Consider the following 26,462-nt stretch of genomic DNA (forward strand, 5'->3'; position numbering starts at 1 on the left):
TACAGAGGCAATAAATAATTGTTTACGATGTTTTTGAGAACTAAGTTGGCGTGTTATCAATATTACAAGTGAAAAGACACGTATGAGAAAGTGGACCGTCTTATACTTTTAGTGTAGTTTAACTGCTCATCTCTTCTGTCCACTGTTCGGTGTTTCACTGATGTTTACACTAGTGGGATTTTCAGAAGCGGCTTAAATTGCACCCAGCACGTTCTTATTGTTGATCTTTCTGATTATACTGATAATGTGAATACAGATGTAATGGCAAATCACTGTTGTTAAAATGTCACCCGTAGACTGGTGTGTGTGTGTGTGCGCGCGCGTGTGTGTGTGGACCAAAAAGGTTGAATGGATGGCTCTTGAAATTGTCTTGAATTTTGTGTGTCTCCTTATTATCTGTAATAAGCAAAGGAAGCTGATTTTGTTTTTCAGTTCAAATTAATTGTTAGGTGTGGTCAAACCATAAATATAATGTTCCAAATGACCTGAACTGTCCTGTTTACAAATGTTATTTATTTATTCTTTTATTCCAGTAATGTTGCAGCCTTTTGACTATGACCCAAATGAAAAAAGTAAACACAAGTTCATGGTGCAGACCATTTATGCGCCATCCAACATAACTGACTTGGAAGCAGTGGTAAGCATTTTCCTTTTTTCATTTGTTCAGCATTTTGACACTTGTTTTTCTGTTTTGTTTGTCTTTTCTAAACTGATGCATTCAAAATGTTCTCCAGCAGAGGGCAGTATAAGCTTACACTCTTTATTTCTTGCTGCAGCGATTGTCCCTTTGGGCTTGTTGAGGTCTTGCTGACCTGTAAGAAATGCCACATTGAAGAACAATCATTTGTTTTTCAAACAAGGACACTTCTTTCTTTCTTCCATTCACTTCCCTCCATGTCCCTTTCATTTAGCTTTCCTTCTTTCTTTCTTCAAATATTTTGTACCATGGTCAGTGGTTAACGGGTATTAAAGTGTGTATTCTGGACCAATTTCTTTTTTTTTATATGAAAGCATGTCCTTTTACACACTCATCCAGAAGGGTAATTTTGCACAAGGCCATCTGTCTACAGCAGAAAAAAACAAAACGCATCTGGAAAAATCCCAAGGGAGTCTGGAGCCAGATTCGTGACGTTACCTGCGGAAGCGCCAGCAGGTTTCAGTGCACAGCCTGTGTAGAACAAGCGCTCCCATTTCTCTCTCATTGTCCGGTCTTTTGGAAAACGATGAGTACTAATCCCATCAAGATTGGTGTTGCTACACCCTCCTACGATACATCTGTTAACCATTTTAATAATTACATGATAACGTTGAAGAAATTTGCAGAAAACCACCAGGTCGTTTTCTCATAAACAAACCAGCGCTGACGTAGGATTCAGAAGGAGGCGTCCCGCATGCGACATCACGAAAATCAATGTTTGCCGGGAAATCCAAATGCCAAGTTTTTTCAGAGGCGGACCAATTCGCCTCAAATGGCTTGATTTCAACTGAATTTTTCTGCTATTGCGCAAGGTAAAAAAAAAATTGCACAAAATGCAAAATGTGACAGATATTTGACCAAAGTTTAATATAAAATAGGAGATTTACATTGATCTTGCTCCTGAATTTACCCGTGATATGCACTTTAAGGTTGAGTCTGAGATCTATTCAGTAGTGTGCAGCTACAAAGCGTCACTGCATCAAATACTATTTTGCTTTCTGTGATATTCAAATGCAGTAGAAAAAAACGTTTGAGATTTATACATGTAGAAAATAATGATGCACTAAGTATTTTGACATGCACATTGTGTTTTAACATGCACATCTTCTTTTCTTTCCACCCTCACAGTGGAAGGATGCAAAGCCAGAGGACCTCATGGACTCTAAGCTCCGATGTGTTTTTGAACTGCCCTCAGAAAATGACAAAATGGTGTGTAGTGCCATACTCGCGTCTCCTTTAACAGCTTGAGTAATCAGCAGAGAGGTGACATTTAGAATACCGAATAAGCAGAGAGAGTTGCTGAGCTTTTAGCTGTTCTGCCTTCATATAAACTTTTAATATATTGTGACCAGTAAGGAAGTGAGACAGAAATGTATTTATAATCTCACTCTCAAATCTAGTACTCCTTAGTGTTAGTCTGTTAAATGTTGGATTCAGCTCTGGCTAAGACAGATTTACAATTTATTTAAAAAAAAAAAGTTGTCTGATTGATCAGTTTCCTAAAATAAAAGGTATTATTTAAGAGTGTTTTCCTTGGTTTAACTTGGATGCGGTTATGAAGAGGCGCTAATTTGGAAAATAATCTTCAATTGCAATATTAATGACTATAGCTAAAATTAGTTAAGTGGCAAACCTCCTTCACAATCTTTCCATTCATGTGTTTTAGCCGTTTGGTTGCATATTCTGATGAATTTATTTATTTTTAAAAATAATTTAATTTATTTTTTTTCGTGGTCCAAATCCTGCACTCTAATTGGCTGGCGAGCGGGTCCGTATCCTACGGTACGGACCCTGGTTATGGACCTCTGGCGACTCGCTCGTTCACAACAGCAAACATAGTAGCATTTTTTTTTTTGTCATTTATCTTTTTTTTTTTTTAATAAGATTATCAAAAATCTTATAAATGTTTGCCAGCATTTCTCAGGAGAATAGCATTAATTTTACAGCATGGATAGTGATAACGACAGTCTTCACAGCGAAAGCGAGTTTTACTACCCTGAGGAAGACAAAATAAAACATTTCAGGAGAAAATTAAAAACCTGTAACTTGCTAACACCAAGCAAAAACATGGCTGAATCCTGAATGACTCCTATTTGTATAAATAGGGGACTACATAGGCAGCAAAATGGTTTTTTTTTTTCCTGCCATGGAAGTGCACTTGTATACCGAGGAGGAAGCCATTTGCATTAGAGCCGTGAGTGAGGATTCAAAATGGCGGCTCGGCTCGGTTTTCCCTTTCGGGCGCTCTCGTTTTCTGTTAGAATTTGCTAAAGAAAAAATACATATTTACCAGCTTAAGGTCGGTCCGTATGGTGAAATATTGTGACCTCGGCCTTGAATACTGACCTCGGCCCAGAGGGCCTCGCTCAGTACTTTCAAGACCTCGGTCACGGTATTTCACGATACGGACCTCCCAGCTGGTAAACAAAACGGGCATATAATTTCCAACGTTTCGAAAAGACTGAATTCTGTTTAGTTTAAAATATAAAAAACCAAATATTTTGTTCCATAGTTTGCTAAATTGTGATGAAGTCAAGTTTATCATGCAAACTAACTGTGATCATTTCACTAGCTCTAAGGTGTTCTCTTAAAATATATTCATTCTCTGTTTGAACATATCTCGAACATCCTCAGGCCCTGTCTTCTCATTCCATTCCTGTAACATTGTACCTACTAATGCAGTGAAAGGTTTAATCACCTGACTGGACTCTTGTGTGTACATTTTCAGTGCTTAGCCAAGTGTTTGTTTCTCACCAGGAGAATAGTATATCTGCCAAATGTTCTTTATGCAAATAAGTTTAATTTACACGTCACACAAATCTGACGCGTGTGAAATGTTAAACTACTTGTGAGGCAAGAACATGTTTGTAGTTATTCTGCACGTTGCAGCTATATTTCTCTACTCTGTCCTTTATAGTCAGGTGCGTGTGGCTCTGTAGCTGGACTCAAACCCCCCAGGTTGCAGAGCTGTGTGGGCAGCCACGCCGCCCCCACTGCTGGAGAGTACTGCACACCTGCAGGCAGACGAAACCTCACTGATCAGCAGGAAGTGTTTGACTTTCCCAATGTCAGGCCAGGCCAAAGATCAGGGTGGGACAGACAGAGTCAGGTTTGTGAAAGGGAGCCATGTTAACATTTCGTAAGCAGAAGTTGCAAACAAAGAATGTTAACAACTTGGTGAGGTTTAATATCTTTTTGCAGGCCAGCAACATTTCAAGTGATTATAGTCTAAACAGTTTGCAGGAGTTAATAGTGCTATACTTGGTGTAAAACAAGCATAGTATTTAGAATTGTGTGCAGTTAGGTTAACATGGGACGGTATTGGGCTGAAGTGCCCAATGCAGCGGCTTCGCCCCCCCCCCCCCCCCCCCCCCCCCCCCCCCGGCCAAAAATAAATAAATAAATAAATACTGTTCAGGCCTTTTCCAGAGGAAATGAACTAACTGGATATTAAATTCTCCAAATAATCACTGGCTGCTCACTGGTATAAAAGAAGATTGAGAATAGGTTTGCGTATTAGTTATGAAATAATTAGCAGTTCAAATAAAAATAGGTAAAAAAATATATATATATATACTCAAGCAGTTTGAGTAACATGTTCATCATTAGCAGTGTAAATCAGCCTTTTTCTAGGAATAGATAGATCAGCTAATGACAGATAAACTGTGTTCATAGTAACGGTCATGGAACATCTTGCTTTTTCATCACACTTGAATTATTCTTGTGCTGTTAAACTTGTTCCTCAGTCTCAGCTCTTGTCTGTATAAAGTTCTTTGTGTCTGTCCTAAACAGAACGATGCAGACCCGACTAAAGCTGCCCCCGTCCTTAACGCCTCTAAGGCAGACAGCACATCGGCAGCGAAGCCTGGCAGCATGGCTCTGGATGACACCGAGATGAGAAAGGTAATGGAGGAGTGCAAGAGGCTGCAGTCCGAAGTGAGCAAACTGGGAGATGAGAACCGACAACTTAAGGTACAGAAATGAAGACCTGAACAGAGGCATTATGCACTTTATAGAGCAAAACATTTATTATACGAACAGCACAGACATCTATTCATGTGATTAACAGCAGATGTAATAAATGTTGTTCCTCTCCAGCCTTTGGATGTAGAACTTGATTCTCCTGTATTATTTATTAGGATGAAGGTCTGCGAATGAGGAAGGCCCAGCGCTCAGAAAATGTGGTCTCAAACACAGCAGGCATGGTGAGGAAGGAAACCAGTTCCAAATCGCTCCCCTCACTGCTTGTGGTTATTGCAGCTATCTTCATTGGATTCTTCCTGGGGAAGTTTGTGTTGTAGGATAAATGCGTGTGTTCTGCCCAGCTCCTTCCAGTGTCTTCTGGGCCTGAGGGGCGAAGCACGTGTTCTTGTTGTTCAGCGTCGCATCAGTGCTAGTCTGGCCTAAGGCGGCGGGGAAAAATGCGTCTGTGTACAGAATCATTCAAACAGGCCTTGCCTTTTTGCAATTTCACATGGTTAGTACACATACACACTCAGAAAAGAGAAAAACAAAATCTGGTTTTTTTTTGTTTTTTTTCCTCCCCCATTTTTGTTGGGCTTTTTTTTTTTTTGTGGTGAGGGGTATTTCTTTTTCCTTGCAAGAGTGGGACAAGTTTAACTGTACACTTACTAATACATCAATTGCAGTCAAATTGCTGGCACTGTGTAGAGACCTTTACGATAAAGGAAAAAAAATCTATGATGAATAAATAAAATTAATTGTCCTAGCTTTCTTTACGTGGTTTAATAAGTGTTGGAATGTTTTAAGTGTCTTGTACATGTCATTCTAATCCTTTATGAAAATTTAAAACTCAAAAGGAAAAAAAATGATGCTGTGTGTTGCTGGTTGGCCTCTTCACAGTGAAACTGAGCTTCAGATTTACAATCATTTTATTTTCTTGAATGTGAAGAATTCAGCTGAGACACTGTGCCTCCTTCCATGTACATTATTTTCTCTCCGTCACCTGACACACACACATCTTACTCTTACATTAAGTCTTAGCATTTACTTTATGCAAATTATATACTCATTTGTGAGGCAACTGTTAACTGAAATATGACCACTCTGACTGTATATGGTATTTAACATTGAGCCACTGGGAAAAAGAGAAATTAAAATTAAATAAAAATATCTAATAAACATTTTGTTTCAGTATGCTTGACGTCTCTGTACACGCTGCTGTACGTTTTCCGTGAAATGAAGGCTTTTGATACAATGCATGCAGTGGATGACAAACTTCTGAACAACTTCTACTATTACTGTGTAATTAACATGCATGCTTTTCTGTTGGCCAACTTCATAAATATCTGATAAACAATCCTCATCTATTTTAAGATGTGCAGTCCACTTAGATGATGGTGGTGAACACAACAAACTTTACTTTCAGCAACGTTTAAAAACAAAGGTTGTGGAAGCAGTTCCACAACATACTTGACAAATAGTTAACATAAAAATCATGTTAAAATGATTTAAAGAGGTTGGGAGCTGTATACAGGACAGTTTCTCCACACTTCAGTTTTTTTCTGTGATGAGCAGAAAGGCCGCACACGCACATCATTACGTAAACCCTTGCTCATCTGATCCTATATGACAGAAAAGACAAGTGTGACCAAAGTGAAGGCATATACCAGGCCCTGGGGCTGTGCGTTGTATCCATTCCCAAGCCAGAAGTGATGGTCTCCCTCCTTTCCAACTCCTTTCTGTCCTGAGCTGCAGTGGATCAGCGGTGGCTGGTAGGATGTGGCACGCCTGTGAGGCTGCTCAGGGCTTGAGCCATTGGTAGGTCTCTGTCCGTTAAAGAGGATGCGGTGTCCAGCTGAATCTCGCCCCATGTAGAAGAGCTCGTATTCAGTGTGAGGCAGTCGGATACCCAGGGCGGCACAGCCTGATGTTGGAGTCACGTCCTGTTGGACTCCCAGCTTCCAGGACCCCTGTTTTCCACATTCATCCCCACTGAAGACATTCAGGAGAGAAGTAGTGGCCATGTCCATGGGAGTGACCTTCATCTGAGTCACTGTAACAAGAATAGAAAATTAATCCCAATTAATTCATTAAACTATGAATCTTCAGATATTCAGCAAGCAAAAGATTTGTTCATATGTTATACATTTATGTTCATGTTCAACACTCTGGATGATTACTGACACAAAAGTTGAAGAACTGAACAAGTGAGCTACCGTATAAAAAAGCCACACTTTGTTTCTTTAACTGACTTGCTCATTAGTACCACCACTACCTGCTTAATAATTATTGCTTGGGGAGCTCTAAGTGGGCTTAGTGTACCTGTGAAAGTGTATTCAGTGCCTCCCATGACTGTAGTGGAGGGAACGCCTGGGCTGTACTGCCCTTTTGCAGAGATGCTAAACGTGGGATTCCTGCAGACTGGGTCGGAGAAGTGGTAATAGTGGCCCTCCCAAATGTTGCTCTCTTTGTGGAAGACAAAATGACGGGTGAGGAAGAGCACGCCTGGGCGGACCTCACAGCGTTTACTAACCCAGTTACCGTAGAGATGCAGAGGGTGATCAATCCGGGATGGCAGAACTGGTGGATGATGAAAATCTGCTACAGAGATGATCTGGCACACGACACAGCTTTTATCATAAGTCTGAAAAAGAGAGAAAGAATCTAGATGATGTGTAAACTATGAAACAGCATAAGGGAAATGATGATACACGGGTTTTGAGGTCTAACTCTCTGAATCTATTTGGCTTGTAAAATTCATCATTTACCCCGACAGGGGAGAGAGAGAATCCATGCCATCTTTCCCAGCCAATCAGGCACTCACACTCTTGTAGTTGACATGAAATAGCAGGGCTTAGTGGTTATAATGGGCAGCACGGTGGTGTAGTGGTTAGCGCTGTCGCCTCACAGCGAGGAGGTTCTGGGTTTGAGCTCAGCGGCCGGCGAGGGCCTTTCTGTGTGGAGTTTGCATGTTCTCCCCGTGTCTGCGTGGGTTTCCTCCGGGTGCTCCGGTTTCCCCCCACAGTCCAAAGACATGCAGGTTAGGTTAACTGGCCACTCTAAATTGCCCGTAGGTGTGACTGTGTGTGAGTGCGCAGAAAGTGCCACCTACTGCTCAACCAAACATGGTTTGCCTCAATCCCGGATTGGGTTCAGCAGTGACGACGATGAGTGGTTATAACTCATGGGTTTACTATACAAAGCTACTCTTAAGTAATAACAGCAATAAAATGATTATTATGAAAAACCAAAGCAACAGTTTATTTATTAAGAAAAAAGGTGACTTACCTTTAGCCCACTCTCTCAGAATGGGCTAAAGGTAAGTCTTTTGAAGAATGTCGTCTGGGCTTGTGAGTTTTATTACATCCATTTCATTTAGACTCTTGTACACGGCATATGCATGTCTTTCTTCTGGTCTGAAGAGAATGTTAAATATATCACCGACAATAATAGCATTCTAGTTCACCAGTTTCACAGACATGGACGAATTCTTGTTCTTGGCTCAATTATACAGTAATGTTGTTACAGTAAGCATGACTGTAATGGAATTACTATCCACCATCTTGTGCTAAGCCTGCCCTTCACTTGGTAAGGCTAAATGTGCGCCTAGAATATTTATTGGAAGCAAGAGGTTGCCTTCTGATCAGTTGCTACTGCCCGACTGCCATGATTCAACATGCACCTAATAAATTATTCAGCTTCAAACTAGAATTCATTAACTACATCTACACTGCATCTTTCATAACGCCTTTTTGTAGCCATCAGAATGAAGAGCGGTGCGTGTGAGTATATGGGTGAGAGCGCCCACATGAAAGGCATTAATCCAGCCGAAAGCTCCCGTTCCACCTCTTAAGTCTGGCTGCAGTTTTCCCTTAGCCATGCCATAGCACCTTAGGCACGCACCAATTCAGAGCTGGAATTCAAAATGATGCCCTTTCCAGCTCTATTTCCTCATTCCCTTTGAAGCAGACAGGGGATAGAAGTGGATCAGCAGCCTGGGTATGCTCTGACACCAGCTGAAATCACACTAAAACGGCAGGGGAAATGCTGATATTTGTTCTGTATCAGTCTTGTTTGAAATAGTGGAGTGGTTGACGTCAGATCATGGTAATACTAGAACAAAACAGCATGACTGCAGAAAGAAAAAGCCAATGAATACGTAATGCACTCGGCGTGTATAAGGAAGGGCATGACAACTACCTAAAGCACACATAGTAAGATGAGGGCAACCTAACTGACATGTATGAATCATATTACTGTCGCATTTGGTGTCGAGTGTACAGTAGACTTGTACTTTAAAATACACTGCACTTCATAAATTAAACAGGCTTCAGTGAAACATTTCATCTATTTTTAAGTTTTCTGTGTACTTTTGCTTTTAACTGCACACACAATGTGACAGAGGTCTACAGGGCAATGCCATGACTGCCAACATCTCTCTTGCTCCAAGAAGCCTATTAATATTCATAGGCAAAGGGACCTTTGTGATATATGGTTATGGTGCTGTTACTCATTTTCATTTAGCCATTTATTACTTAGTAGTGATAGTTAGTTGGACATAAAAAGCATGTGTTGTGAAAATGTCAGTATGAATCACTGCCTGTTTTGCTGTGCAACTCTACGACATGTTTATTGTTATTAAAGGATGCAGACTCGTTTCTTCTCTGCGGTTGTACCAACCTGCAGCTTTGTGATGTTTTTCATCTGTATATTTGCTGGTTATGTGAGATTTGGAGAATTGGGTTTAACTGCTGCAAACAGTGACGAATCTGGCCGTGCTCAAGTCTGAGGAGCTTTTAGTTAACGTCAATCTCCAGATGACCAGATTAAGCTCCTTTTTTAAGGACACAATTATAAGGTAATGCTTTCAGTTGTGAGCAGGGATTAAGCTGAAATTGACCAACCAGTGCAAAAGATTTCTCTTTTTTTCATTATATTTACATTCATTATGTTTTAACAGGGGTGGCACGGTGGTGTAGTGGTTAGCGCTGTTGCCTCACAGCAAGAAGGTCCTGGGTTCGAGCCCCGGGGCCGGCGAGGGCCTTTCTGTGTGGAGTTTGCATGTTCTCCCCGTGTCCGCGTGGGGTTCCTCCGGGTGCTCCGGTTTCCCCCACAGTCCAAAGACATGCAGGTTAGGTTAACTGGTGACTCTAAATTGACCAATGGTTGTCTGTGTCTATGTGTCAGCCCTGTGATGACCTGGCGACTTGTCCAGGGTGTACCCCACCTCTCGCCCGTAGTCAGCTGGGATAGGCTCCAGCTTGCCTGCGACCCTGTAGAACAGGATAAAGTGGCTACAGATAATGAGATGAGATGAGATAAAAAACAAAGATTTACAGAACCAAAAAACCAACAGTCTCCTAATGTTGTCTTCTGCTGTTGTAGCCCATCCACCATAATGTCCCAAAAACATATATCTAAAAAAAACCCAAACTGTTGATCTTTAAATTAAAAGAGGGGGGGTATGCTTTTCTTAAGTTTACCGTAAAAGAATGGAGTGCAAACTTTCGCACGCAAATGTACACTCTGAGATGCTTTTCTGCTCACCATGGTTGTAACCAGTGATTATTTGAGTTAGTACTGTAATTCCTTCAAATTCAAATTTTATTTGTCATATACACAATCATGCAGTGAAATACTTCTTGACAGCTCAAACCAATCTGGTCATTTTCCTCTTACCTTTCTTATCAACAAGGTGTTTCCACCCACAGAACTGTCACTCACTCAATGTTTTTTTGCTTTCATACCATTCTGTGTAAACTCTAGAGACTGTTGTGTGTGAAATTCTCAGGAGATCAGCAGTTTCTGAAATACTCAAACCAGTCCATCTGGCACCAACACCCATACCATGATCAAAGTCACACAGATCACACCGTTTCTTCATTCCTCTGTTTGATGTGAACATTAACTGAAGCTCTTGATTTGTATCTGCAAGATTTTTTGTGTTGTGCTGCTGCCGCCACATGATCGGCTGATTAGATAACTACATGAATGTGCAGGTGTACAGGTGTTCCTAATAAAGTAGATGGTGTGGAGAGGAGTGTATATATTCTAACCTATTCCACGGTTCAGTTTGCACAATAGATGATGGAAAGACAGTATGTGTCACAGAAATGACTAAGATCCAGTTTCAGAAAAAGCAGGGTACTTCGGATCTCCTATATACGTGCTACGGCTGAGATGAAGCACTGACCTTGACATTCTGCAGGGGGGGCTGGTAGCCCATGGGCCTGTGGTTTCGCCTCTGAGTGCGCTCTGTGTGCACGTCCCCCACAAACAACTCCTCCGCTTGTCTCTCAGGCTCGCTGGGCCGAAAGCGCCTCTCCATGCGTAGCAGCTGCAGCTCCTGCATGCTGAAGTCTAAACTGTGGGTGCAGTCACGATCAAAGCCCTCTTCCCACAGCTCATAGCTGAGCTCTGGCTCCAGGTGCTCCGTCAGACCACAAGACATCTCTAGTTTCACCTGGAGGTCTTTGGCCACTGGCAAGCTGTGGCTCACCAGCAGCACTCGGCTTAGCTGGTAGTCCGACTCTGTGCCTCCACGGACAAGCCATGATGCCTGACGGGGGTGCACAGTGCCTTCAATGAGCAGCGTGTAGCCTGGCTTTGTGCAGTGGTTGTCCCTGTAATAGAACTGAAGAGCCTGGAAGGTGTGATTTGAGAAGAAGCGGTAAGACCGAGTGAGGAATTCGGGTCCAGGTTTCACCTCACAGCTTTAAAAGAGATAAAGGAAAAGTGTTACTCGGACCTCAAGATCAAGCAATCCCAAACATCATAGTGAGTCCTGTGCAGTTAAACGTAAGAAAGACGTAATGAGTGCGATTTGACAGAAGCAGAGATTCTACCTTTCAGACACCCAGTGTCCAACAATATCAGGAGGCATATGCACACTGATCTGCTCTCCGTCTTGAAGGTGTTTGAGCATGTAGTGACACTGATTGTGTTTGTAGAGCTTCCCGTAGCTCTTGTCCAACTGTACTGGTGTGGACTTCTGATGCAACTTCTCACAACAGCCTGCAGCCATGAGACAAGATCAGGAAATCATTTCACCCACACATTACACACTAAAGCGCCATGGATAAACAGCAGTATATTTCTGGCTAAAATGATTAAATATTTAGATAGACCATGGAAAAATGTTAATCTTCTGATCCTCAAACCACACAATATATATATTTTGTTTGATCGGTAACTGGTTATCCTGTGCGGGGTCGCAGGGGGCAAGCTGGAGCCTATCCCAGCTGACCATGGACAAGTCGCCAGCTCATCGCAGGGCTGACACACACACACAGTCAATTTAGAACCACTAATTAACCTAACCTGTATATCTTTGGACTGTGGAGGAAACACACGGGGAGACCATACAAACTCCACACAGAAAGGCCCTCGTCGGCTGCTGGGTTCGAACCCAGACCTTCTTACTGTGAGGCGACCGTGCTAACCACTACACCACCATGCCTCCTGTTTTCAGATATCCCAGCTGACTATGGGCGAGGACAAGTTGCCAGGTTATCGCAGGGCTGACACAGAGACAAACAACCATTCACACTCACATTCACACTCACGGTCAATTTACAGCCACCAATTTTATATATAAAGAGAGAATGAGAGTGCATAAGTTAGAGAATTTTGCCAAAACGTTGTCTGAAAGCATTGTGCAAAATATCAAGCAAATCTGCTTGAATGCAAAATCCAGTCCATGAGGATCAGCACACACACATGACACAGTCTGCAGCTTGTATGAAGGCTGTATGTAACCTATGTAGGGTGTCATTTCAGACACAAAGATCTGAAAAAACAAACAAAAAAACAGATCACCAATGTGCCCAAACCCTAGATACAACCGTATGCAAGTACAGCTTTGATAGCACTGGTTTGACTGGCAGTTTGCCCTTAATTACATGGCTGAATACCCGACGTGTGAGTATTAATAAACCTTTTTAAATCGAATTAACCAGACCTAATTTTCTGCCTATAATTAAGGTACAAATGATCCACAGCTCCCTGACACCACGATGGATTTGCCCACACCCTCCATCATCACCGTCCCTGGTGAATCTAATGCAGATGAGAGTGAATTACTCAGACCTGATTATAGATGGATAAGTTTGTGAGAGCAGATTTCACTCCTGTGACACTCACCATCACTGAAGAAGAGGAAGAGGAGGGTCGTGGAGCAGAAAAACATCCTTCTAACTTGTCTTCCAAAGAGAGAGAGAGAAAGAAAGAAAGAAAAAGACAAAACAGGTTCCCAAAAGTTTTGGAGAAGTGACCAGATCTTCTTCCGGTCCAGGTAACTTGTGATGAAGCGCGCGCTGCGCTCGACAGGTGATTTATTCCCGTTGAGGCATAATGTCCAGGAGAACGGGTTTAAATTAAAAACCCTGTTCACACTCGGGACTGCTCCGGATTTCCGACACATATTCCAGAAGTGTAGTTTGTTCCTCGGAGAGAAGTAAAAGCTGCAGGTTGAGTGGTCTGAGAGTGCAGTGGAGGATAAACCGGGTCGGTTCCTCCGGAGAACGGAGACTGTTTAAACAGAACGCGCGCGCGCGGATTCAGTCGGATCGCCTGCGGGCGCCGCAGCATCAGGGTTGCCAGATTGAGTCCTGGAAAACAACATATTAGCTCAGAAGAGGATTTTTTAAAAGTCTCATAAACAGTAAACTATTTTAATCCCACCGGTGATCGACATTTTGTTGAGCTATTTATTTATTTATTTTTATTTTTTTGAGGCGGGTGGCACGGTGGTGTAGTGGTTAGCGCTGTCGCCTCACAGCAAGAAGGTCTGGGTTCGAGCCCCGGGGCCGGCGAGGGCCTTTCTGTGCGGAGTTTGCATGTTCTCCCCGTGTCCGCGTGGGTTTCCTCCGGGTGCTCCGGTTTCCCCCACAGTCCAAAGACATGCAGGTTAGGTTAACTGGTGGCTCTAAATTGACCGTAGGTGTGAATGTGAGTGTGAATGGTTGTCTGTGTCTATGTGTCAGCCCTGTGATGACCTGGCGACTTGTCCAGGGTGTACCCCGCCTTTCACCCGTAGTCAGCTGGGATAGGCTCCAGCTTGCCTGCAACCCTGTAGAACAGGATAAAGATAATGAGCGGCTAGAGATGATGAGATTTTTTTAAGGCATTGTAGTGGTTAGCGTTGTTGCCTCACAGCAAGAAGGTCCAGGTTCGAGCCCAGCAGCCGACGAGGGCCTTTCTGTGCGGAGTTTGCATGTTCTCCCCATGTCTGTGTGGGTTTCCTCCGGGTGCTCCGGTTTCCTCCACAGTCCAAAGACATGCAGGTTAGGCTAATTCTCATCTCATCTTATCTCATCTCTAGCCGCTTTGTCCTGTTCTACAGGGTCGCAGGCAAGCTGGAGCCTATCCCAACTGACTACGGGCGAGAGGCGGGGTACACCCTGGACAAGTCGCCAGGTCATCACAGGGCTGACACATAGACACAGACAACCATTCACACTCACATTCACACCTACGGTCAATTTAGAGTCACCAATTAGCCTAACCTGCATGTCTTTGCACTCTGGAGGAAACCAGAGCACCCGGAGGAAACCCACGCGGACACGGAGAGAACATGCAAACTCCGCACAGAAAGGCCCTCGGCGGCCACAGGGCTCGAACCCGGACCTTCTTGCTGTGAGGTGACCAGTGTTGGGCACGTTACTTTCAAAAAGTAATTAGTTATAGTTACTAGTTACTTTTCCCAAAAAGTAACTGAGTTAGTAACGGAGTTACTTTGTCATAAAAGTAACTAATTACCAGGGAAAGTAATTATTCCGTTACATTTTGTTCCCCCCCCCCCCAAAAAAAAAATCAAATTCAATTAGTGTAATCATAATAAAAGTGAATGTTAAATGTGTTTAATGACTGAAATGGACACTTAACAGAACCAGTTAGTAACATTATCTACACTATATTAATATTTTTGTGGGACAATGTGAGATAAGACATCTATCAAATGTAATATATTTTTGCAGTTATTAAAATTATGTTACTAATTACTGGCCACTGACGAGGACAAACGCTTTGTTCCTCGACATAATGTGCATTGCACGTAAACACTCTTGCCTTTTATTTCAAGTAATGAAAAGTAATGGCTGTATTTCCAGTGTGAAAGCGCAGTGCTGGGCTGACCGCTCGCCATCGCTGGGTCTTCCGATTGAAAGCGTGCGCAGTAGTGCAGTAGGCGTGGCCTACCTACATATGTTGTCCAAATCTACTCTGATTGGCTTACTGTGCCGTTGTCTCGCGTCTCCCCGCCCCACACTAAAGCAGAGTAAAGAAAGGCTGAACGAGCAGCGTGCCAGATGAGAACAGCTTTAATAAAGTAACGCATAGTATTTTATTGTAAGTAACGGGAACGGCGTTATAACGATGTAAAAAGTAATTAGTTAGATTACTCGTTACTAAAAAAAGTAACGCCGTTAGTAACGCCGTTATTTCTAACGCCGTTATTCCCATCACTGGAGGTGACACCGCTAACCACTACACCACCGTGCCGCCCCGGTTAGGCTAATTGGTGGCTTTAAATTGACCATAGGTGTGAATGGTTGTGTCTCTCTATGTGTCAGCCCTGTAATGACCTGACGACCATAGTCAGCTGGGATAGGCTCCAGCTTGCCTGCGACCCTGTAGGACAGGATAAGCAGCTACAGATAATGGAAGGATGGACGGAAGTCATACATAAAGAGCAATATACAGCCCACCCTTGACCCTCACCAATTTGCCTACCGAGCAAACAGATCCACTGATGACACCGTCTTCACTGCTATATATACACTGTGCTGGATCATTTAGAGCATTAAACTCATATACCAAGATGTCCTTCATTGAATACAGCTACATATTTAACACCACAATCCCTGGAAAACTGGTCATTAACTACACAACTATTTAACCAACTGCATTTCGACAGTCAAACTTAGCCAATATACATCTTCAATCTTGATCTTGGACACAGGATCCCCCAGGGCTGTGTGCTGAGCCCCCTACGATGACCTGGCGACTTGTCCAGGGTGTACCTCGCCTCTCACCCATAGTCAGCTGGGATAGGCTCCAGCTTGTCTGTGATCCTGTACGACAGGATAAGCGGTTACAGATAATGGATGGATGGATGTCTCTAAAGGCCCCGTTAGACATTCGGAATTAGCAGGAATCAAGCAGAAACAGCCGGAATGAAAATTTAAAAAAAATTCGTGCCACATTCAGGTGGGAATTTCAAACTGACCAACATTCTTACAGCTTTGTAAGAATGCCGTTCAAATACTTAGAATGCACTTCGAACCCGCCTCGAATGATTCTTGCACATTCCGGGTGTATTAGCTTTCGAATGCAGTTCAAATATAGTTGGAACACAGTAGGAATACCTAGAATGCTGTTAGAATGCAGTAAGAATATTAAGAATGCACTTCGAATGCTGTATGAGTGCGGTTCGATTGTTGCCCGAATACTACCCGAAGTCAGATCGGAAAGTGCCTCAAATGCTGTACGAATTCACCTCAAATGCAGTCAGAACGCTCCTGGAATAGCCGCCGAATATGTTTCGAATGTCTAAGAAGTCAAAAAGAATGCAGCTTGAATACTTAGAATGTACTTCGAATATCCTGGAATATACAAAGAATTTTCATTCCGACGGCATTCCGGCTCATTCGAGGCACATTCGGGACATTCTGGCAGGATTTGAAGTGGCTTGCCATTTCGATTTTTCCCTTGAATGTGATCAGAATGTTTCGAATACTATTGGAATGCCGTAAGAATATTTAGAATGCAGTCAGAATGCAGTTAGAATACACTTCGAATGCCATTCGATATTTCTCCTCTTCGAACGCACCTCAAATGTTTTGAACATGAGCAAAACATTCAGGCCGGCCACAAGAATGGGCCCGAATGTTTGGAATGCACTCAGAATGGAGTCAGAATTTTTAGAATGCACTTCGAATATCCCGGAATATACGAAGAATTTTCATTCCGATGGCATTCCGGCTCATTCCGCCTCTAGTGTGAATACCCTATAACAGTGTTTTCAGATACATCCATCCATCCATTTCTGTAGCCGCTTTTTCCCGCTTCCAACACATCGACTTCAAGAGCTGACTGTTCTCTTGCTGTGGTCTCGACAGGTGCCACTGTAATGAAATAATCAATATTATTCACTTCTTCACCTGTCAGTGGTCATAATGTTATCGCTGATCGGTGTATAAGGTTTTTAAACCTACAGTATTTCCAGACAAATTTTCCCCCTTAATAATTTTCAATTATCTGATGATACAAGTAAAAATGTCTGGAAATAGGTTTCATCTTCCATCCATCCATTATCCATAACCGTTTACGGGCAAGCTGGAGCCTATCCCAGCTGACTATGGGTGAGAGGGGGGTACACCCTGGACAAGTTGCCAGGTCATCGCAGGGCTGACACAGAGAGACAAACAACCATTCACACTCACATTCACACCTACGGTCAATTTAGAGCCACCAATTAGCCTAACCTGCATGTCTTTGGACTGTGGGGGAAACTGGAGCACCTGGAGGAAACCCACGCGGACACGGGGAGAACATGCAAACTCCACACAGAAAGGCCCTTGTCGGACGCTGGGACCCAGGACCTTCTTGCTGTGAGGCGACAGCGCTAACCACTACACCACCGTGCCACCCGTTTTCAGATACAGTTCCTTTTAAATGAACCATATTTCACGTTAAAGTCCCGAAAATAGGTCCAGATAACATCAGTGCCTTTTGGTGTTTACAATGCAAATGGAACAGAGACGAGAGCTCTCAGTTCTCTTTCTGGACCTTTTCCCAACTGATCAGCTTTCAGACTATCAATTGTTGTCTCTCAGACCAGTGTTTCTCTCAGAGCCTAGCTGTGTGAACACTGAATGATTTATAATGTCCTTTAAAATGGTTCAAAACCAAAACTAGTGATATAGCAGAAGCATGTGGAAAAAAGAAAACAATGAGGAGAGGGAATATGGTTCAAAACCAACTCATGCTTCATGCCATAGTCCTGTTTATGGAAACCCCCTTCTGCCACCCAAATAATTAAGATTTTTAATTTTCTCTGAAGCGGGCGGCACGGTGGTGTAGTGGTTAGCGCTGTCGCCTCACAGCAAGAAGGTCCGGGTTCGAGCCCCATGGCTGGCAAGGGCCTTTCTGTGCGGAGTTTGCATGTTCTCCCCGTGTCCGCGTGGGTTTCCTCCGGGTGCTCCGGTTTCCCCCACAGTCCAAAGACATGCAGGTTAGGTTAACTGGTGACTCTAAATTGACCGTAGGTGTGAATGTGAGTGTGAATGGTTGTCTATGTGTCAGCCCTGTGATGACCTGGCGACTTGTCCAGGGTGTACCCCGCCTTTTGCCCGTAGTCAGCTGGGATAGGCTCCAGCTTGCCTGCGACCCTGTAGAACAGGATAAAGCGGCTAGAGATAATGAGATGAGAATGAGAATTTTCTCTGAAGCTGCTTTGCGACAATGTCTGTTGTTAAAAGTGCTATACAAATTGACTTGACAATAATGGGAAGATTTCTCATAATTATGCTTTTCTATCTCATAATAATGAGATAATTTCCCCATATTAGGCCATTTCATCATATCATATTTCAGTCATGGTCTGAAGGTTAGAGAAACAACCTTGGGCCCAAAGGGTCACCGGTTCGAGTCCCAGGACTAGCAGGAAAAATGTGAGGGAAATTGAGTGAATGAATAGCACCTTCCCCTCCATCTGTATCATGGCTGAAGTGCCCTTGAGCGAGGCACCGAACCCCCAACTGCTCCCCGGGCGCTGTTAGCATGGCTGCCCACTGCTCTGGGTATGTGTGTGCGCTCATTGCTCACTTGTGTGTGCATGTGTGTGTTCACTGCTTCAGATGAGTTAAATGCAGAGGACGAATTTCACTGTGCTTGAGTCTGTGCTTGAGTGTACATATAAATACATGTAGGCATTTTCTTCTTCTGATTGACTTCTATCTCATAATAATGAGCTAGCCCATAGCCTAATAATGAGTTTCTCAAAATTATGACTTACGTTCTCATAATAATGATTGACTATCATAATAAGGAGGTATTCAGTCATAAATTTGACAAAATCTCATCTCATCTCATTATCTCCAGCCGCTTTATCCTGTTCTACAGGGTCGCAGGCAAGCTGGAGCCTATCCCAGCTGACTACGGGCGAAAGGCGGGGTACACCCTGGACAAGTCGCCAGGTCATCACAGGGCTGACACATAGACACAGACAACCATTCACACTCACATTCACACCTACGGTCAATTTAGAGTCACCAGTTAACCTAACCTGCATGTCTTTGGACTGTGGGGGAAACCGGAGCACCCAGAGGAAACCCACGCGGACACGGGGAGAACATGCAAACTCCACACAGAAAGGCCCTCGCCGGCCACGGGGCTCGAACCCAGGACCTTCTTGCTGTGAGGCGACAGTGCTAACCACTACACCACCGTGCCACCCCATTTGATAAAATGTTATGTCTATTATGATGAAATAGCAAGTCATTATTAGGACATAAAAAGTCATAATTATGACACAGTATCTCATAATTATGAAATATGTTCTCGTTATTATGACATACTATGTGACTTAATTTTTTTCCCCAAGTGGCAGAAACAGGCTTACATATCGTATTTGTGAGTCTCATGTAAGTGGTTAGAACAAATAAAATACAAGCATAGACTACTAAAATAGTAATACAGGTGCATCTCAAACAATTAGAATATCATAAAAAAAGTTCAATATTTTTCCATCTGTTATTTAAGAAAGTGAGAATTTCATATATTCTAGACTCATTACATGCAAACTAAAATGTTTGAAGCATTTTCTATTTAATTTTTATAATCATGGCCTACCATGCAAAAAAACATCTCAAAATATTAGAATATTTAATTTCAAGTCTGAGTAAATTACGATTGTGGTGGAAAAGTGTAATAAAAGTCCAGGCTTGTTAGGAAGAAACAAACGGAAATACGAATTTATTGAAAAGATGAACTCAAAGTATACCTCTTGCAAGGGGCTTTCTCGAATGAAATAATTTTCACCTGGAGAAGAGCACCCTTGCCTTCCTACACCTATCGTTATACACTTGTCAAAATAACAATAGCACAACACTTAATGTCTGGATGTCCAGCCTTGACACCCTCTCTATTACAAAACAATGTCTGTGCACGTACACATGTTTTACTAACCTAGAAAATAGAACATAAACAGCATTCTTCATCTTACATAAACATGAGACACCATGTCTGACCTTCCACGTATCTAAGAGACACGAGCTCTCTAAAAGTTATATTCTTCCCCTACACAGTGTCTTTTAAAGCTTACTTTTTTAAAGATCACTAAAAGCATAAGAATACATCTAAAAATTATATTTTCCTCTACACTATTCAAACAGTATAAATACCATGCATCTCTCAGTCAAGTTCAGTACACACAACCACAGTCATGGGGAAGACTGTTGACTTGACAGTTTTCCAGAAGACGAACATCGACACCTTCCACAAGGAGGATAAGCCACAGAAGGTCATTGGTGAAAAGGCTGGCTTGAAAAAGTGCACAAGCAACAGGGATGACCGCAGCCTTGAGAGGGTTGTCATGAAAAGTCAATTCAAGAACTTGGGAGAGCTTCACAAGGAGTGGACTGAGGCTGGTGTCAGTGCATCAAGAGCCACCATGCACAGACGTCTTCAGGAAAAGGGCTACAACCGTCGCATTCCTAATATCAAGCCACTCCTGAACTAGAGACAACGTCAGAAGCATCTTATCTGGGCTAAGGAGAGAAAGAACTGGACTGTTGCTCAGTGGTCCAAAGTCCTCTTTTCAGATGAAAGTAAATTTTGCATTTCATTTGGAAATCAAGGTCCTAGAGTCTGGAGGAAGAATGGAGAGGCACAGAATCCAAGGAGTTTAAAGTCCAGTGTGAAGTTTCCGCAGTCTGTGATGATTTGGGGTGCCATGTCATCTGCTGGTGTTGGTCAATTGTGTTTTATCAAGTCCAAAGTCATTACAGCCGTCTACTAAGAGATTTTAGAGCACTTCATGCTTCCATCTGCTAATGAGCTTTATGGAGATGCTGATTTCCTTTTCCAGCAGGACTTAGCACCTGCCCATGGTGCCAAAACTACTGCCACATGGTTTGCTGACCATGATATTCCTGTGCTTGATTGGCCAGCCAATTCGCCTGACCTGAACCCCATAGAGAATCTATGGAAGTTCTATGGAATATATGAAAGTTTACCTTTTTGAATTAAATTATGAAAAAAAAGTTTTCATGATATTCTAATTTTTTTTAATGTACCTGTATATAGGGGATTATTTGTTGCTTATTATTATTATTATTATTATTATTATTATTATTATTGTTGTTGTTGTTGTTGTTGTCTAACTACTGAGCCTATAGCATAACTGCTAGTCCCACAATGCTTCTATGAACAGTCATGCTACGACCTAACATCTCTTCCCTTGACATGGGACCACACAACCCCACTGGGTGTCATTAGAATATTTGGTTTTTACCTAACCGGTGACAGCTACATATGGACAGCAAGAAAAGCAGATCACAGTATGAACCACAAATAAACCATACTGAGCCCATGTCTCGAGGTGGCCTGAGTCTGGTTTACTTGTGGGCTGTTTTTGAGAGATCTGAATTCATTTGTTGTGTTCACTTGTGCACACAAACATCATTGAGCTGAGATGATTTGGAATACTAAAAATGTCCAAGTGTGAAAACTCCCGAACAGAGCTTATACATTTTTGGTAATAAGCAATCATCTGCCTTGATTTCATATGAAAATATTTACATTTATTAGTCTCATGACTAGGGCCATTTACTTCAGACCTGCATCCAAAATATATTTCTGCTTTAGAGCTGTACAAAAGAAAGCAAGTCAGTAGCTAAACATAACCTTTAATGGGTCTATTTGAAATATTAATATGATTATAATAGGATTTGTCTCAGAAATATGTGAATAGTTGTAATTATGACCAGTGGAGTAACAAATGGCTCACTGTAAATACATAATTAGCTGTTTATAATGCTAACTATCCATACTGGAACAAAAAATATCCATAAAATATAAATAAACTGTATTTCTTTCTGATTATCTTTGCTAAACCATTTGTTTGCAGAATACATTAAATATAATATGTATGGTTTTAAGCAATTTAAAACATTTTAATCGACTGATGCAAAATACTGATGTTGTATTTTCCCACTTGTCACAATTATAACCAAGAATAATCCCCCCCCCCCCCCCCCCCCCCAACATTTACAGAAGTGAACCAATTTTTGGGAGGAACAAAACTGAGCTGATTATTACCCAAAGACTGAATGATAAAAATGTACATAGGACACAAGTGGAAAACTTTCCAAACTGGCAACACTGTGCCCAGCCTCCTCCTGCTCCTAAGTGCACATCCAGCACACAATTAGTGGAGCATATGGAAGAGGATATGTAATCACTCAGGATTAACTAGGAGTACCTGTTTACTTCTATATTTTTGGCCTATTATTTTTTTGCAATTCTATCTTAAGCAGCTCTGTAAATGAAATGTCACTGTGATTTTACACAACAGTATGATATTTCACTAATCACCATGCACATTAAATCTGCCAGGATTTAGAGATCAGGATTTTGGAGAAGGGAGCTGTTACTAGATGATGAGTTGCTATTGTCATCACCGGTTTAATTGTGACACAACGTAGCTGTGTGAAAGAGGGCAATAGTCTGGTTGGAATGCAATTAGCCCCCAGGATATTTATTGTGCGTGTATGATCTGTCTTGTTATTATCAAATATACAGCACAGATAAGATATTGGAAATCCATCTCGCCCTTTCACTCAGCAGTATAAATAGATAACGTTACCTGAATAATTATATATAAGAATATGAATAATAATAAGTGCTTCTTGCTTTTTCATTAATATCATATTACCTTATGAAAGTGTTCAGTTATGATCTGCCAGGTTCATATTTAATTCAAAGTTCTTTTCATCGTCACACAAACATTGGAAGTATTTCATTTGCTGAGATGAGGGGGAAAATGTAAAACGCAACTCAGGTGCGAGGAGAAAATCGTCATCATCGCCTGGTGAAAAAAAAAATCTGCACACCTTAAACACCTTCTACACTTTTCAAAATAAACTGAAATTTATGTACATGTCTGACTCACAGTGTAGCCTGTGTTAGTTTGGTGCTAAATACATCCACCGCTCCTCATCACATAAGGTGTAAACATATTCACTTGGACTGCTACTGAATAAAACATGACAAGAGGATGGGCACCCACCGAAGTTTAGGTTTAAGTACATACTCACCTTTGCTTTAGTTTTGGCCCTCCTCACAAAGCAGCTTTGCTAAGAAAACACTGCATTTCAATCTAACAGACATGACAAATTAGTTTTTATTGCACTAACTACCGTACCTGTACTTTGTACCAGCATGTGATCACAACCTTATGTCAGGTAGTCCTTCATCCACAGCTCTCCAACACCTCTTCCAAGAAGAGCCTTTGTGATGTTGGCTTCTCATAAATGCTCCTTCAGTGATGGCAGCTCTCACCTGGGTGTGTGTTTGCAGTGCACAGACGGCCTTTCCTCTGAGCTGGCCTGGGTGTCTGCCAGCCTGCTTGCAAAGCCTTGCACTCGCCCCCAACCCATCTGGAAACAAGCATATTTCACATGACTAAAATATGTTTGCAGAGAGAATTTGTGATGAGTAAGGAAAATATGCAAGTGTTTCCCCGATTCTACAGTAGCACAAATGACTACATACACTATACACTTCACTGTAAACAGGATGATAAAGGTTTTGTAACCCTACTGACACTAATTTTGAGAAATGAACGTTAACCTGGACGTTCCCCCCCACCACCTCTATAGTTCTTGTGAAAATCACTAAATGGCTCTGCAATTTTCAAGCACTAATATTGACACAACATTATTTTTATTAGCGCAATTTGCAGCACGACTGCAAAGCCTAACAGAGTGAAGGAAAAATCCGTTCCAGCTTCATAGCTGCTCAAAACTACATTTATGGAAAAGTGCATGTGGCAGAGAGTGAGCAGAAGCAAAATGAAAAGACCAGCAACCCTCTTTTGCCCCCAGTGGGGTCCCTCTTGCACACAGAGGGAATGTATTGGCAGATTAAGGGTGAAATCCTGTGGTCCTTTGTCACTAGGTGAGATGGTTAGTCAGGGTTAAAGGTCACATAATCCTACTGAGATGACTGAGCTACCCCCCCCCATGTCACAGCATACCAAAACGATGAAAGGAATGAAAGGCAAGCTGATATCAATTCCACAGGCCTTGATTAGGGAAGAATAAGAAAATACGATAACCTCCTGAAAACACATTTTCTGAGAATGCAGAGAACTTGAGGATTTTTTGAGAAATTATGAATAAATGTATGAGCCAGAACTACAGACCGCATCTGCTATTAGGGCAGAATGGATAATTAGCTTATGCACCAACAAGTAGAAAGTGCACACACAATCACAATATTATGGAAAATGCACTGAAAAAATAAATAAAGGGAAAACACTAAATTGTAGGACTTCATTAAAACCATGCCTTCATTATTTTTTTGTTCCATTATTATTTTTATTATTATTATTCAGATATTTCTGTTCAAAAGTCTCTGTTAAAAATAGGAGCCAAAAACTGGGTGCTGTTTTTGATTTTACAAACCTTGTCACATTCAGCTGATTACCATGCAGAGCAAATTCTTTCAGGTTTTTTTTATGTTTTCCTCTCCTCCCAAACTGCCAAAGTGAATCACAGAGATGATGATGAACACGTCTGTCAAATCTCAGTTGTTGAAACATCTGCAAGTGTGCCAAACACATGTTACGCTGACAGCGACAGTGGAGGAGTGGAAGACGTGAACAGACGCTGATGTGGGTGAGACGTCAGTCCAGCTGTTGGCTTCAAACACACGTTCTTGCATGGAAGAAGATGGAGCCAGAACAAATTTCCACAACAGTAAACTGTTCCACTGAATATTATGAGTCGCTCTGGATGGGGTTGTAATACCCAACATGGAAAATGAAAATTAACTGTTTGTTTGAAATTGATCATACATTCTTGTGCACATAGTGGTGGCAAGATGCTATTTTCCATCCTGGATTTCCCAGCTTTAAAGGACCCATGGCATGGTGGTTTGTTGATGCTTTAAACGGGCTCGTGGAGGTTTCCGGATGTTATATCCGCAGCCTTTCTCGAAATGAACCCTCGGCACGTAGATATAGCCTCCTGGGAGAAAGCCCCATTTCAGCCCTTTTCCCAGTGCGTCGTTTTGCTAATGAGAAGCATGGAGGCGGGGAAGGGTAGAGGGCGGGCGCGGGCCATGGGGGGAGGGGCTTGACCAAGCTGCGGGCATGCTACCTGTGTGTGAACAGTAGCAATGGCAGGTCAAGCAACAGTCCAAGCTTTTGCTTTTGACAAACATACACCGTCTTAGGTAAACTCGACGGCGTATTATTGGAGTAAATAAAATTAAGCCACTGCGTCTTCAAGGGCTCTCCCGTCGGCAGTAAAAACAGACTCCTTTCTGTGTTGTCACATCCATGTACAGCGCAATTTCCATGTTTCGCTCGCTTAGGTGGTGCCATGTTGTTGTGTCCTCTATGGTCTCCTCACTACAAAATTGAAGTGACTTATCTATGGTGGCAACTTTTGAGCTGGGCGGGCAATCCATACAGTGGGTGGGAATCCAGAGGGGGGGCGTGGGGATCATCTCCTTTGCTGACGTAGTAAATGGAAGAGCCTATCAATGCGCCATTTTGACGCGCCATTCTCAAATGTTGACAAAGGGTGGGCATAGTTTGGTTTACACATTATGACATTTCTAGCCACTGGGGTGGCTTAAGAAGGTCAGAGGAACTCATTTTAACGTTAAAAAACCTCAGAAAGTGAAAATTTCATGCCATGGGACCTTGAAACAACAAAGCCAAACAATGGCAGTTAGATACAGGCTTGCCTTTAAAGCAGGGTGTAAAAATAGCTGGTCCATTAACAGTCCTGGGCTTGTGATTATTGGTCGCCTCCTTAGCAAATGACTATCAGGAAATCCTGAAAAACAATGCCAGGAGGCAACAAGATGCTTTGATTAAAGTAAAATGGCAGAAATCCTGAAGTACACACTCCTCCAAGGACAAACTGCCAATTTACACAATGACATATAACAGAGGACTCTAAAATACAAAAATGTATCAGATTTGGATCTCACATGTAAGCCTGTTGAAGCTGCCGAACCCCAGTTGCTAATCCCTAGGGCAAACAGAGGCAAAAAAAAAATCCTTGTTAAAAAAGCCGGCAGAGCAGCTAAGACTACTGATTAGGATCAGAGTGACTTTGCAAGCTCCTGAAATAAAATAGTAAGGATGAAGGGCTTTACTAAGCTGCAGGAGAATTAGACCAGCAAAGATGCGATATGAGATGCAGATTTGACATTCCATGAAAGGTCATTCTGCTTTTCATTTCATACATGTATGCCAAGGTGATTCTATCTATCTATCTATCTATCTATCTATCTATCTAGTCCTTTTTTCTGCCTATGCCATGAATAGAGTGAAATTAAGCTTCAAGTTCTAGTTAATTATACATTTTCTTAACTGCTGAAATTCTTCCAGACCCTCCAAACATCATTTCTAATATATCGTGGGCGTCCAATATCACTGTTTGATATCCCACAGAGAGTGAAAACAAGCGCTGTATATTAATAAGAGTTACTCTGGTGCCACGACTCATCTATAGCATCGAGTGGTTGCAGGTGTCAGAGAATTAGATTTATTTGAACT

At 42.2% G+C, this 26,462-nt stretch overlaps 2 protein-coding genes across 3 annotated transcripts in view; one reads left to right on the forward strand and one right to left on the reverse strand.

Moving 5' to 3' along the window:
• Positions 1 to 5,841, forward strand: part of vapa (VAMP (vesicle-associated membrane protein)-associated protein A) — a 22,275-nt gene extending 16,434 nt beyond the window's left edge. Inside the window, exons 3-7 of one of the 2 annotated variants that reach the window (XM_060922389.1) lie at positions 534 to 637; positions 1,826 to 1,906; positions 3,615 to 3,806; positions 4,490 to 4,669; positions 4,837 to 5,841. In XM_060922389.1, the coding sequence (XP_060778372.1) occupies positions 534 to 637; positions 1,826 to 1,906; positions 3,615 to 3,806; positions 4,490 to 4,669; positions 4,837 to 4,998 (719 nt within the window). In that variant the 3' untranslated portion in view covers positions 4,999 to 5,841. The remainder of the gene's footprint in view (positions 1 to 533; positions 638 to 1,825; positions 1,907 to 3,614; positions 3,807 to 4,489; positions 4,670 to 4,836) is intronic. The other variant, XM_060922390.1, reaches the window with a different exon arrangement.
• On the reverse strand, positions 4,709 to 13,216 carry LOC132887053 (protein APCDD1-like). Its single transcript, XM_060922383.1, has 5 exons — positions 12,803 to 13,216; positions 11,506 to 11,674; positions 10,854 to 11,373; positions 6,983 to 7,304; positions 4,709 to 6,713 (listed from the first exon to the last, which is right to left on the reverse strand). The coding sequence occupies exons 1-5, from the start codon at positions 13,080 to 13,082 to the stop codon at positions 6,283 to 6,285; spliced, it is 1,722 nt and encodes a 573-aa protein (XP_060778366.1). The 5' UTR covers positions 13,083 to 13,216; the 3' UTR covers positions 4,709 to 6,282.
• Positions 13,217 to 26,462: the final 13,246 nt, after the last annotated feature.

This window comes from Neoarius graeffei, chromosome 5 (assembly GCF_027579695.1).
Source record: "Neoarius graeffei isolate fNeoGra1 chromosome 5, fNeoGra1.pri, whole genome shotgun sequence".
Lineage (NCBI taxonomy): Eukaryota > Metazoa > Chordata > Actinopteri > Siluriformes > Ariidae > Neoarius > Neoarius graeffei.

Bases quoted from the DNA above. Each gene is read 5' to 3' on its own strand.
- LOC132887053 (XM_060922383.1), bottom strand. From the start codon at position 13,082: ATGTGTCGGAAATCCGGAGCAGTCCCGAGTGTGAACAGGGTTTTTAAT. The intron at 11,374-11,505 runs GTAGAATCTCTG...TCTCTTTTAAAG, and splicing joins GGACACTGGGTGTCTGAAAG to CTGTGAGGTGAAACCTGGAC. The intron at 7,305-10,853 runs GTCAGTGCTTCA...TCTCTTTTTCAG, and splicing joins CCCCCCTGCAGAATGTCAAG to ACTTATGATAAAAGCTGTGT.